This window comes from Chiloscyllium plagiosum, unplaced genomic scaffold, assembly GCF_037043375.1.
Source record: "Chiloscyllium plagiosum isolate Xiang-an unplaced genomic scaffold, Cpla_swu_hap1 HiC_scaffold_1, whole genome shotgun sequence".
NCBI classification, from domain to species: Eukaryota; Metazoa; Chordata; class Chondrichthyes; order Orectolobiformes; family Hemiscylliidae; genus Chiloscyllium; species Chiloscyllium plagiosum.
Window position 1 is genome coordinate 109739409 of NW_028270139.1, and position 14684 is coordinate 109754092.

Below are 14684 nucleotides of genomic sequence, written 5' to 3' on the forward strand. Positions count from 1 at the left end.
CAAACATACTATGATCACTACTACCTAGGGCATCTTTGCTGAGGTTAATTAATCTGATCTTGTTTTAAGATGAGAACAGTCTGAGCTCTGATTGGCTGAATAGCGTTCAAACTCTCTATTCTAACTTCACAAACCCACGATCTTGAAAGAGATGGGTGTAGATAATGCTAAAAATGGCATGACATTCAGGGAGACCAAACAAGAGTGTCAAAGACAGAGCATGAGAAGATATCATGGATAATATAATAAATGCATAAGCCTACAAAGTAAAATGGTAAGCACATGGAATGAGGGAGAGACAAACCAAATAGAGATTAAAAAGATGATCTTGTGCAAACAGTTTGTAGATGACAGAAAAATGGATGGGAAGACAAGTGGTGAGGATGACAGAAAACATCTACAGAAGGATATAGCCTATTTAAGTGAGTGGGTATAAAAACACAGCAAATGGAATATAATGTGGGAAAACAGGAAGTTATGCAATTTGACAGGTACAGAGGGGCTGAGTATTGTTTAAAATGAGGAAAGACTGTAAAAAGCTGGAGGATCCAGGAATTTGGAGATCCTCGTGCATGAATCAAAAGAAAGCTAACACCAAAATTCAGTAGGTAATGGGGAAGGCAAATGGCCCGTTGGCTTTTACTTCAATGGGAATGGACTATAAAATAGGGAAGTTGCGCTAAAACTATACAAGGCAGATTACACCTGGAATACTGAGAATAGGCTTAGTCCCCCTACCTATGGAAAGATGTCCTGACATTAGAGGTAGCCCGGAGAAATTTCATTAGATTGATTCCAGATGGGCAGGGATTTGTCACGAGGAGGGGTTGAATAGGTTGGACTTGTATATTTAGAAAAATAGAAGTTGATCTTATTGAAAGATGAAACAAAGACCAGAGGGCATAATCTCAAATAAGGTGTCACCCATTTAAGACAGAGATGAGGAAGAATATCTTTTCTCAGAGGCTGGTGAATCTGTGGAACTCTTTAGCACAGAGTTGTCAAGGCTGGGTCATTAAGAATTTCAAGGCTGTGACAGATGGATTTTATTCAGTAAGGGAATAAAGGATTACTGGGAAAATGGTGGTGAGGACCATCAGCCATGACCTCCCCAACTGGCAGAACAGCCTCAACAGGCTGAATGGCCTGCTTCTGCTCCTCTATCTTATGGTCTTAGATATGTCTGAAGGTGTGCATTTGAATGCATTCACTAAAGGGTATTGCCAGTGCCACAGTAAAAATAGGAACAGAAATTGTAGCTGAGTTAATACAGAAACTGGATAGCAATAAATTAGAGGAAGTGGTATTTAAGTGAGTCCAGGGTAGGAGCATTTAAAGTAGAAGTATTCCAGGTGTGGTCTGCCTTATATTGTTTTAGCATGACTTCCCTATTTTATTGTCTGTTTCCTCTGAAGTAAAAGCCAACAGGCCAATTGCCTTCCCCGTTACCTACTGAATTCTGATGTTAGCTTTCTTTGATTCATGCACCAGGACTTCCAAATCCCTCGGTCCTCCAGCTTTCTGAAGTCTTTCCTCATTTTAAACAATACTCAGCTCCTCTTTACCTAGGAGTCAGGAATGGGAGCATTTAAAGTAGAAACTATGCAGTCTGGATATGCTGCATCTTATATTGTTGAGAAAAGAAAGACTGGAGGTAAGGGAGGCTCATATTACAGTCTTACAATTCTCCATAGATATAGGAGCAGAGGACTGATGGATTGCAAATACTCCACTGTTACTGAAAAGGAGTGGTGAAGGGTAAGTCTAACAATAATAGATCAGTCAGCATGAAATCAGTGGGGAGGATACTGTTAAAAAGAATGACACACAAAATGATTCACTTGGAAATACATGAGTTAAATGAATTTCAATACAGATTTGTTAAAGAGAAATAGCAAGAGCTTTTGATGCCACAATGTTTGGAGTCCAAATTTGCTCCATGGACTTTTGCATGGACCTTTATTAGGTATCAAGCTGAAACATTAACTCTATGTATCGCTCTCTCTCCACAGATGCATCACGTTTGCTGAGTATTTCCAGCATCTTCTGCTATCATATTAAAGAATCAGAATTCAGTTTTCTGATGTGGGCAGAGAGCACATGAGAACAGAAGGGAATAAAACCATGTAAAGTATGCCAAGTCAAAGGGAATTCTGGGAATTTTCAGGATAGCGAAAATAAAGTTTAGAGTTATGATAAATTTGCTACACATTCTGATTGGCCAGGATGAGATATTGAAGTTCTAGTCAAAAGTAAGAAAGAATCATACATTAGATACAGAAAACTGCAATCAAATGAATCTCTTGAAGAGTACAAATAATGTTGGGACACTTAAGAGTGAAATTAGGAGGGGAAAAAAGAGGGGATGCGTGATAGCCTTGGCAGATAAGATTAAGGATATTCTAAAGAGATTCTACAAGTACATTAAAAGCAAAAGACAGTAGGTCCCCTTAAAAGATCAACAAGGTCATCTATGTGTTGAACCTCTGGAGTTGGGAGAGATACTAAACTAATATCTCCCATCAGTTTTTACTGTAGAGAAAGAAATGGAGACTAGAGAATTTGCAGATTGATGTTTTAAACACAGTTTGCTTAACAGAATAGGAAGTGCTGGAGGTCTTAGAAAACATAAAAAGGTGGATAAATCTCCATGACCTGATCAAGCGTATCCTAGGATATTGTGGGAAGTTAGGGAAGAAATATTTGCGTTGTCTATTACTAGAGTTGAGATACCAGAGGACTGGAGGGTGGCTAATATTTAAGAAGGGACATAAAGAGAAGCTGGGAAACTACAGACCTGTGAGCCTGACATCGGTGGTGGATCAGTTGTTGGAGGTGATCCTGAAAGTTAGGATTCACATGCATTTGGAGAGGCAAGGACTGATTAGGGATAGTCAGCATTGCTTTGAGGGAAATAGTGTCTCTCAGACTTGATTGAGACTTTTGACAAAGTAACCAAAAAGACCGATGAGGACAGAGCAGTAGATGTTGTTTACATGGACTTTAGTAAAGCCTTTGACAAGGTTCTGCATAGTAGACGATTTGGTAAAGTTAGATCACATGGGATTCAGGGAGAACTTGCCAACTGGATACATGTTTGGCTTGACAGTAGGAGACAGAGCGTGACAGTGGAAGGTTGTTTTTTTTTGGACTGGAGGCCTGTGACCAGAGAGGTTCCACAAGAATAGGTAATAGGTTCATTTTTGTTTTGTCATTTATATAAACAGTTTGGATGAGAATATAGGAGTCATCATTTAAGTTCGCAGAAGACACCATTATCCACTGTCTTGGGACAATTATCTGAGGAGTGGCAGGTGGAGTTTAATTTGGATAAACCCGAGGTATTGCATTTTGGTATCACAAACAAGGACAGGACTTATACAATTAATGGCAGGGCATTGGGGAATGTTGTAGGATAGAGTGACCTAAGGGTTCAGATACATAATTCTTTGAAATTTACCTCAAGGGTAGATATGATGGTTAAGAAGACATTTAGCTCACTTGCCTTCATTGCTCAGAGCATTGAGTATAGAAGTTGAGATGTCATGCTGAGGTTGTACAGGACGTTGGCGAGGCCTGTTCTGGAGTAGTGTGCTGTTCTGGTCACCCTGCTATATTATTAAATTGGAGAGGGCTCAAAAAAATACTTACCAGGATGTTGTTGGGAATGGAGGGTTGTGTTATATAAAGAGGTTGGGACTTAGTTCACTGGAGCAAAGGAGGTTGTAGAGGTTTATAAAATCATAGGGGAAAAGATAAGGTGAATGACAAGGGGTTTTCCTCTAAGGTGGTTAAATTCAAAACAAGGGGGCATATCTTTAAGCTGAGATGAGAAAGATTTAGAAAGGACACAATATGCAACTTTTTTTTTTTAAAAACACAGAGACTGGTTCATGTGTGGAATGAACTTCCAGAAAGTGTTGGATGCAGGTACAATTACAACATTTCAAAGACATTTGGAGAGGTTCATGAATATGAAAGGTTTAGAGGGATATGGGCCAAACACAGGTAAGTGTAGTTTGGGAATGAGATTGGTTTAGACTCATTGGACTGAAGGGTCTGTTTCCATGCTTTAGAATCTTAGAATCCCTGTGGAAATGGGCCCTTCAGCCCAAGAAATCCACACTGACCCTCTGAAGAGTTTCCCACCCAAAATCATTTCCCTACATTTACCCCTGACTAATGCATCAAACTTACAAATCCCTGAACACTATAGGCAATTTAGCACGGCCAATTCATCTAACCTGCATATCTTTGGAGGACCCGGAGGAAGGCTGTATGACTTGATGACTCTGAGATATTGCATTAGCATACTGAAACTAGCCTTGCAGTCTTATGACTGCTTTAGTTGTAGATGATGATTAACTACTTATTGATTTCATCAGCTTTCTTCGCAATAAGATTATTTCCATTTGGATTGTTATTACAATCTTTAATATTTTTCTTGAATTTAGTACATATCAGATGCTTAATTAAGGTCAGATTTCTACATCAGTAACCTTTTAAATTGAAAAAAAAAGAAAAAATTTTACCGAAATGTCAGTGTGTATCCTTCTCTACTTCCACTGACACGAATAAGGAAGCAGCCTAAAGGCTGGTTTGCCAACAAATCTTCACTTTCTCTGTAAAACAGAGTATAAAAATATATTACTTTGGCACACATGCCTAAAAAACAGAAACAGTGGTTAAATACAGGCAGCTGTGAGAAGGGAAGATATTTAAAATAAATTTTACAGGGCAGAGTTGATTTGTACCAGTTTTTATCTTGTATTCCTTGAACACATACCCGCCTTATGCACTCCGTAAAGTCCTCAGAAGAGGTCAATGACCTTTAAGAGGATCTAAAGGAACAATAAAAATATAATGATTGCTGAAAATAGGATGATGGGGAGGCAGGGAGGAATAATTCCTTTGAAATTTTGCTCAATCAGTATTATTCCTCATTTTGCAAAACACTTTGCATTCACATACTACAGGCCTCACCTCTCCCAATTAGGGAGAATGGTGGAGAAGGGATTAGGGAGCTGGAGACAAAGACAGAAGTGTTGATGTCAGACAATACTCCCTTGCCCTCCCCATACTGGGGCAATTGGTGCCCCCCTCCCCACCACTCAGCTTGGCAGGCAGGTTGCCATGGTTTCCCAACTGGAAAACCAGCCACCTTCCCCCACTTTCCCCACCCAGGGAACGGTCTGTGTGGAGTTTGCATATTCTTCCCATGTCTGCATGGGTTTCCTCCGGGTGCACCAGTTTCCTCGCACAATCCAAAAGGTGTGCAGATTGGATGGACTGGCCATGTTAAATTACCCCACGGTGTCCAGGGATGTGGAGGCCAGGTGGATTAGCCATGGGAAATGCAGGGTTAAGGGGATGGGAGGGGTGGGGGAGGGGGTTTGGGTGTGATGCTTGTCAGAGGGCTGAATGGCCTACTTCCATGCTGTAGGGTTTCAAATGATTCTATAGCTAACCATTCACTTGCCCCTTGTGCCATCAAATCTAAGTGGAGATCATTGGTGTATAACATATATAGAAAAGAGGAGTAGGTACTTCTCCTATAATATGGTAGTTGCATTCCAGTGAACCCTCGCTTGACAGAAATTTGCTTAATAGAAACAGTGGGGCCTATGGGAAAAATGGGGCAGGGGCAGACCAGCAAAAAATCTCACTCATAATCACTCAACAATCACCCAAAGGCTAAGACATAGTACAACATAGTCTAAATTATATTTAAATCATGGTTGAAATCATATTTATTAATGAAACAAACTGCTTTCTGTACAGCACCTCTCACAGAAAGCTGCTCTGTCAGTAGCTGACATTGGCACATGCGCAGAATGAAGCGTGCAAACCATCCCCACTGGAATCAGACTATTGCGAACAGAGGTAAGTATTTTCGAAAATACCGTCCCCTAATTCTACAGCGACGTTATAGCCAAATCATGCCGCTGGAATGTAGTCTCACTATTTACCTCTGGAAGGTTTTCTTTTTATTACCTTTGGAATTAAAATGTGATTCTAATTTTCAATTTCATTTTGAAGATATTAGTCTGAAGATTATTAGTGCATCTCTATTTCTCATGGGTTTGGTTTATCTTGTTTTTACAGGTTTGGTAAGTATTGAGTATTTCCTGATCAAATATTTCATTTGAATTTCCTTATAATTGTTCCAATTTATATGACCTCATTTCCTTTTTGTCTTTTTGAAAGAACTTGCAGAGCTGTATTTCCTTGGAATACTGACAGTCTCCGGGAGACTTTAAAAAAATGTAGGATCCAACATCTAACTCCAATTTCTAACCATTCCTTTTTTTTGCCAGATGGGAGTTGTCCATGAAGCACAGGGACAGGAGTTCAGCCATTTGGCTGCTTCAGGGGCCATAGCCCACAGCGAGAGTCACCAATTGATCGAGTCAATGAATATACTTGGCGAGAGCAGGTAAGGTTTAGATGAATGTCATTATCAGACATTTGTTAAATCCCCTGCTCTTAAAACTTTAAACATTCAAGGTAGAAGAATGAAACAAATAAACATGGTGCGTTTTGAACAACCAGCTACCTACGTTAAGTTAGAAGTGAGCATGACCATCTGTTCTGCAACTTTAAAGATATTTGCTGACATTTCCTCAAAATTGATTATACAGCCAACGTCTTTGGTAAAGGTTTTATTGGCAGTTTAAAGATTCTATTTAAGGATTAGCTTTATTTGAACTGAGAATGGTTGGAGGAGCATGGGGTGGGGAGGAACAGTTGTGGAGGCATGTTAGGATGGGGGAACGGGAGGGAAAGCAATTGTGGGATGGCATGGGGGAAGAGAAACTCTTGTGGGTTGAGAGTTGGAGGCATGTGTTGACATAGGGGCTGGTATTGGGGTATGCGTTGAAGGCAAGGTGGCTGACCAGCTTCTAAATGAACTGAAGCAAAGTCCAAGAGAACAAAGGTGGGCCCTTCTCATTAATCAGTCTCAGCACTTGCGCACTCCCTTCCATGTCTCAAATCTACGTCTGGGATTGGCTGGCCCGATTCTATGCCATTCCTGGTTTAAAAGGTCACATTTGATCAAGGTGGGTGTGCTGAGACAGGAAATGTTCCAACTTGAGCTACATAACTCAATAATGAATATCTGGTCTTTAACGTCAAGTTATTCCCCTTCATTGTGATTCCAAACAGCAAACCTGAGCACAGAGTTGCTACAGCAAAATCTAAGCATATCCAAATGACTCACCTCCGTGTAATCATCCCATGGAACCAGCATGGGAAAGTACCATTCTGAATGACTTTTCGAGCTTGAGTCTCTTTGAACCAACGAATTGTGGCTCTTTTCTGGTTGATTTGGTGCTCCTTATCGGCTTGTTCCTGTGACCAGCTGCTGTTCATGTGGTCTCGAGAATTATCAAACGGTGTTGCCTGAAACATTGGCAGAAGTTACAACCAGCAGCCGAGTCTCCATCGCAAATCAACGAGCGCTTTTTATCAAGGTATTACAGTCAACAACAGAAGTAGGGTACCACAGCCAGGGAGTGATTACACACTTAATACTACCTCATTTTTATTCAGAGAATCCTCATTAAAGACAATCCAAGCACAAGCAACACTTGCATTTTAAAATGCTAAATTTCCAAACCCATACATATTTCCTCCTCGCATCCATCATCTCCTTTTGTTCTACAACTCAGATATCAGTGCTTTCCTAATTCTGCCCGAGATCATTCCTCATTTTAATCACTCTGCTTTTGCCAAGGCCCTAAACCAGAATTCCTTTGCTAAGGTTCTTCATCTCCCTTTTCTCCTTTAAGATGCTACCTTAAAGCTACTTTGCTTATCTCTCTCAATGCCTCCTAATGTGGCTCAGTGTCAAGCTCTGTTTGATAGCTCTCCTGTAAATGTTGTAGGTGCTATAGTGCAAGTTGTTGTTGTCAGTTGCTGCCTGTTGACCATTCCTGACCACAAGGATCAGGAAGGCTGGACTGAAACATCATTGAAACATTGTGGTGCAGTGGGAGAGAAATGCTCATGGAGAATGGAAAAGCAAGGAATGGAATTCCAACTTGCCCATTACTGGTATTACAGAGTTTTAAGCCATTCAACAGTGCAGCACTTTACTAATATATTAAATTCAATTTCCCAGATTACAGAAGGGAAGCCAATTCAAATTTTACATTTGCTGCATCGGCTTACCAGAAAATCCCAGCAGTAAAACAATGATAGGAACTCTTTCACTCTATAGGGGAACTGTTACTTACAGCATCTTGTATAGGTCAGGAGAAAACAGGACTCCTTCCTCTCAACACCTTTCCCCATCATCCAACACCCTAACTCCCCAAACCCTGGCACCATCAGGTGCCTTCAGCTGATAGTGATCACTCTCCCCCACCCCCTCCCTCATAGCCTCTCACTCAAAAGCGCACAGCATGGTCACTCTGGGCTCTGCCACCACTGCAGTTGGCTCTCCAAGGCCCAAGGACCATCCTTGCCTATATCACAATTGTGGGTAAACTCCTAACCCTAGTTTTTACTCCCAGCATCCAATGAGATTGTCAATTTAGGTGGGCGCTACCCGCAAAAACGAGAAAAGTTTCTTTCCATGCGACATGTTTGCTGGATTCTTCCACTCTGTCGGAATGTCCCATCACCCAACTCGGGATCCTAGTTACTGCACAATTCAAAACAGAATGAAACCCTCGTATGGATGACAACAAGGGTCAAAAATATTGAAAAAAAATAGAAATATCACAGTAATTCCCACAGATGTAAAATGATTGAAGTAAATTGAAATTTCTTTGCATCAAAATAAGTTTTAGAGCATACATAAAAATGATTCAGTTTTTGCAGTTAGTTAGAAGAGTGAAGGCGATGTTTGGTATGCTTTCCTCGAAAGGTCAGAATACGGAGTACAAGAGTTACTGAGTACAAGAGAAACAATTACAACATTTGGGAGGTCGTGTTGCAGCTGTACGGGACATTGGTTAGGCTAGTTTTGGAATATTGCGTGCAACTCTGGTCTCCTTCCTATCAGGAGGATGTTGTGAAACTTGAAAGGGTTCAGAAAAGATTTACAAGGAGGATTTGAGCTATAGGGAGAGGCTGAACAGGCTGGGGTTGTTTTCCCTGCAGCGTCAGAGGCTGAGGGGTGACCTTTTGGAGGTTTATAAAATTATGAAGGGCATGGATAGGGTAAATAGACAAGGTCTTTTCCCTGGGGTGGGCGAGTCCAGAACTAGAGGGCATCGGTTTAGGGTGAGAGGGGAAAGATATATAAGAGACCTAAGGGTAACTTTTTCACTCAGAGGGTGGTGCGTGTGGGAAATGGCTGCCACAGGAAGTGGTGAAGGTTAGTACAATTACAACATTTGAAAAGGCATCAGGATGATGACTGCAGATGCTGGAAACCAGATTCTGGATTAGTCGTGCTGGAAGAGCACAGCAGTTCAGGAGCAGTAAAATCAACGTTTCGGGCAAAAGCCCTTCATCAGGAATACAGGCAGAGAACCTGAAGGGTGGAGAGAAAAATGAGAGGAGGATGGGGTTGGGGAGAAAGTAGCATAGAGTACAATGGGTGAGTGAGGGAGGGGATGAAGCTCAGGGAGGAGGATGGAGTGGATAGGTGGAAAAGAAGATAGGCAGTTAGGACAAGTCATGGGGACAGTGCTGAGCTGGAAGGTTGGAACTGGGGTGAGGTGGGGGAAGGGGAAATGAAGAAACTGTTGAAGTCCACATTGATGCCCTGGGGTTGAAGTGTTCCGAGGCGGAAGATAAGGCGTTCTTCCTCCAGGCGTCTGGTGGTGAGGGAGCGGCGGTGAAGGAGGCCCAGGACCTCCATGTCCTCGGCAGAGTGGGAGGGGGAGTTGAAATGTTGGGCCACAGGGCAGTGTGGTTGATTGGTGCGGGTGTCCCAGAGATGATCCCTAAAGGACTCTGCTAGGAGGTGTCCAATCTCCCCAATGTAGAGGTGACTGCATCGGGAGCAATGGATACAATAAACGATATTGATGGATGTGCAGGTAAACCTTTGATGGATGTGAAAGGCTCCTTTATGGCCTTGGATGGAGGTGAGGGAGGTGGTGTGGGCGCAGGTTTTGCAATTCCTGCAGTGGCGGGGAAGGTACCAGGACGGGAGGGTGGGTTGTAGGGGGGCATGGACCTGACCAGGCAGTCACGGAGGGAACGGTCTTTGCGGAAGGCGGAAAGGGGTGGGGAGGGAAATATATCCCTGGTGGTGGGGTCCGTTTGGAGGTGGTGGAAATGTTGGCGGATGATTTGGTTTATGCGAAGGTTGGTTGGGTGGAAGGTGAGCACCAGGGGCGTTCTGATCTTGTTACGATTGGAGGGTTGGGGTCTGAGGGCGGAGGTGTGGGATGTGGACGAGATGCGTTGGAGGGCATCTTTAACCACGTGGGAAGGGAAATTGCAGTCTCCAAAGAAGGCCACCACCTGGTGTGTTCTGGGTGAAACTGGTCCTCCTGGGAGCAGATACTGCAGAGGAATTGGGAATACGGGATGGCATTTTTGCAGGAGGTAGGGTGGGAAGAGGTGTAATCCAGGTAGCTGTGGAAGTCTGTGGGTTTGTAAAAAAATGTCAGTGTCAAGTCGGTTGTCATTAATGGAGATGGAGGTGTCCAGGAAGGGGAGGGAGGTGTCAGAGATGGTATATGAATAGGAAGGGTTTGGAGGGATATGGGCTGAGTGCTGGCAGGTGGGAATAGATTAGGTTGGGATATCTGGTCGGCATGGACAGGTTGGACTGAAGGGTCTGTTTCCATGCTGTACATCTCTATGAAATATAATCATTTTAAGTCAGAGCTTTTAGAAAAAATTAGGTTTCTTCTTACAGATTTGAAATTTTTAAAAATTCTGATCATTTGAACAAAAAGAATACAATGAAGCGTATTTATGATAATTACTATTAATTTTCTTATACACAGTTTTGTCACTTATGTGTCCAGCAGCCCCATTTATATCCTGGATATCTTTAAATCGACCTCTTCAGACAACTCTAGAGCAGGGGAGACTCAAACCCAGGCCTCCTACCCAGAGGCAGGAGTGCTACCATTGCACCACAAGAGCCCTCCATCTTTATCATATAGTGTTGATTACATATTAAAATGTGTAAAGTGTCTTTTCTTTAGGTCTGAAATCATGCAAATTAAAATTTGCTGAGACATGGAAAAACTCAAGTTAACAATGCAACGCCTCTCCGAGCGGATCATCCTCCCCAAACTGGTATTGCCAACATTATTGCCCCTTTGCTTCCTGTCAAGAAGAATATACTCAAAAGAAACAAAGATAACTTGAATAGGCATCTTACAAACCACATACTGCCCTTTTTAAATATATGTTCCTCCCATTCTCTATCTCCTTTCCTAGCCCTTCCCAATAACTTGTCACTACACCTGCTGCTCCAAATAATTGATCAGGTCACCTCATTACTCCCAAAATCTTTGCTCTTTTGCTGATGCAGCATGCATTATTGTTCCAGGCAGCAACTAAGCTATAAAGCTCAAAACTTAGACATGATCAAATCAGCAGTGATAGAGACCAAAGGCTAGAGACCCGGCACTTTTAAAAAGTAAGGTAAGCCCTATTTAAATTTATCATTTTTCAATATAAATATTAAGAGTTACCCACATCATGCTGTTCACTTTTGATCTAGAAAGTGAGGAAAGGATTCAATCTTAATGGAGAGCATTACAAATCTAAGGATTTATACAGTGGTTATGTTTTAAACTCTTGCTTTAATCCAAGGTAAAATGGAGCATGGTACTACTTGGAAATAAGCCAATGTGGCCTAATTACCATGAGGACCTGGTTAAGTTCTGTTGCTGCATGTCAGGTTTAACACTTAAACACAAAAGAGATAGTGTCTCATTACTGTGAATCAAGTGTCAAAGGTACCCAGGTCACAGAGTGAGAGAAAGCAAGAGACAGCGAGTGAACGAGAGCAAACACCCGAGAGAAAGAATTAATGTGTCTGAACAAGACAAGAGCAGCAGCTGTTGCAGACAGTTGGGGAAAGAGTGGATTTCTGTTAGCCATCAGGCAGAATGCAGGTAGGAACAAGCTTTCTGGTTGAAGAAATGGGACCAGTAAAAATTTAAGGAGACTGGAAGATGTGTCTTGGTGTGGCTGGGAGAAAGGAATCACCGGAATAAGCAGTGGTCCTGGAAACTGGAATTTCAAAAAGACGGAAGGGAACTTTTGATAGACATCACATGTCATGGCTGAAAGTGGGACGAAGCAAGCCCATTAGAAGCAGATCTTGTAAAGTCTGCAATTTGTCGAAGAGTCTGATATACAATATAAAATGCAGCTTTTGAATTTCAGGTCACTTCAGAACATAAAGAGGAAATACCCTTTCTGCAATTTTTTTAATGTATAATTGCTGTTGCTTTTAGTATGCTTGCGAATAATAAAAGTTTCAAATGTGAAATTGTGTCACCTGATGCACAGAGTCTGAAAATCAAATCTCTTTAAAAAGTTCTCAATCTCTTTGTGGATTGTAACAGAAAATAATGTGCAATTTAGTTTCAGAAATAGAAAAATGGTTCAGAAAGCAAGTCATACCTCCACCAACTTACTCCGGGGTCTGGGAACAGGAGGCTGGACAGCATTTCGAAATTTATCCACAGCTACAGAACGAGGTCGTGGGAGAGGCTTCTTCTTCCTTGGGAGTGGAATTGGAGGAGTTGTTGTTCCTATATGGTAAAGAGAAAATGAGGTCTGCAGATGCTGGAGATCAGAGATGGAAATGTGTTGCTGGAGAAGCGCAGCAGGTCAGGCAGCATCTAGGGAACAGGAGAATCGACGTCGATTCTCCTGTTCCCTAGATGCTGCCTGACCTGATGCGCTTCTCCAGCAACACATTTCCATCTCTATATGGTAAAGACTTTGCTTAACAAAGCATCATTCTCCATGCAACATCACTTATTTTTGAGTTTATACAGTCTACTTAACAACCTAAACCATTCAGAGACTTCATTTCAATAATATTCTTGGACTGCTATAAGATGATGTTTATTATGTTGGTATATTATACATTTACTAGGTGTAACCAGTGGAACACTCGCCTAAACTGTACACTGCTTTGTGTTTTGGAGGGAACTGGTCAGGAAGTTGGAATGAGATAGAGAAGGGAGTGGTGGGGAAATTCACTTTAGTTTTTGTTCCAGATTTCCAACATTCGGAGTTCTTTGTTTTACTAAAATTTCAAGATTTCTCCACACGTAGGCAGGTGGAGAGACAATAAACAAATTCTTCTCAACCCTGACCTCCAAACAGCAAAGATCATGAGTATAATTGGGAGGAGTCAGGTCAGTACAGGAGGAAAATAGTTGTTCACTCTACTGTGCTGCTGAAATTGTAGCAGGGCATCCTGAGGGTTATAGTATGTATAGAAACATAACATGGACAACTCCAGGATTAAAGTAAACCGTTGTTCGCTCACTTCTCCCTTGCAGATGAGTTCTGTCTAACAATGTGAAAATAACTGATCTGGGATTGATTACTTTTGCAGATTTACACCTTGCAGTATCCCAAACAAGGGACACTAACCAAGTGGTGCCTCTTCCAGGCTGGCACGTGAAGGACAGGTGTGAAAGGCAGATAGCTCCATTTCCTGATTCAAATTTAAACCTCTTCCTGACCCACATGTTACATGAATTTCTAACACCGGCTTCAAGGTCTGCAATTTTTAGGGAACAGTCTTTGGAATGGTCAAAATTTGATGGATTGATCAACATTGGGATTTTGCCAGAATGTTAGCAAAAATGGTTACAGCCTAAACCACACCTACTTTCATTCTTCCATTCCATTTCCTGTTTCTTTCTCTCCATTTCTTGTTCCAATTCCATTTGCCGTCTTTCTTCAATCTGTCTTTCCAATTCCAACTGACGCTGGTTTTGTAGCTCAGCCAATAAAATTTTATATTTGCTTTGACAGTGAAACCTTTTGTAGCCTGAAGAACAAAGAAATTAATTCCATGGACCAATTCACTTTGACAAAGTATTTGTTTTGGCAAATAAGTATATTTACTTTTCAGAAATGTAACAAGCAACAAGTACAAATGGAAAACAAGAATGTCTTTGTGATTTCAGCACAATAATGCAGTCTGCTGGGTCTTGCCACTCTGTTCCCTTGCTCGACTACATGAGATGCATTTTCACAAAGATAAAACAACACTCCAGAAGAGAATGAAGATGTGAAATTGCAAGTGCTCTTCGCATTGTATATAGGAAAAATCTTTTACATGGGATTAGATGGCTCAACCAAGATATTTCAATATTTATGCCCCAATGTAGGCTGTCAACACACTTGGTATAGCCCAGAGACTACAGGGATTCAGCCTCAATCTCACAGCCATTATTTTCAAGAGATTTTAAAACAACTGGTTGCTATGAACAGAGTCCTGGAGGCTGCATAGTTCATTGAATATGAATTACAGTTCATGTTACTGTATTTGTAGGCAACATTCCTGTGGAGGCACCGCTGGGTGACATGCAATGTTTACATTACAGCCTCACATCAAACCTGTGGCTTATATCACCCTGCCTGTTCATTTCCCACCGGCACAGAGCCGGAGAGTGAGCACACCTCCAGCTGAGACAGAAATGTTCAAGAATGTGGGAGCCAGCTCGAGAGGCAGAGACTCCAATAAAAAAGGGAGCACTGCTTCCAGCTGCCCTGACTGAAGC

General features: G+C 41.8%; 1 protein-coding gene across 3 annotated transcripts in view; it reads right to left on the bottom strand.

Moving 5' to 3' along the window:
• Positions 1-14684, bottom strand: part of unm_sa41569 (un-named sa41569) — a 178452-nt gene that overhangs the window by 18539 nt on the left and 145229 nt on the right. For all 3 annotated transcript variants that reach the window (XM_087989711.1, XM_043687186.2, XM_087989718.1), the window contains 4 exons: positions 13787-13948; positions 12559-12689; positions 7223-7404; positions 4533-4622 (listed from right to left, as the gene is read on the bottom strand). In XM_087989711.1, coding sequence (XP_087845837.1) covers positions 4533-4622; positions 7223-7404; positions 12559-12689; positions 13787-13948 — 565 coding nt within the window. The remainder of the gene's footprint in view (positions 1-4532; positions 4623-7222; positions 7405-12558; positions 12690-13786; positions 13949-14684) is intronic.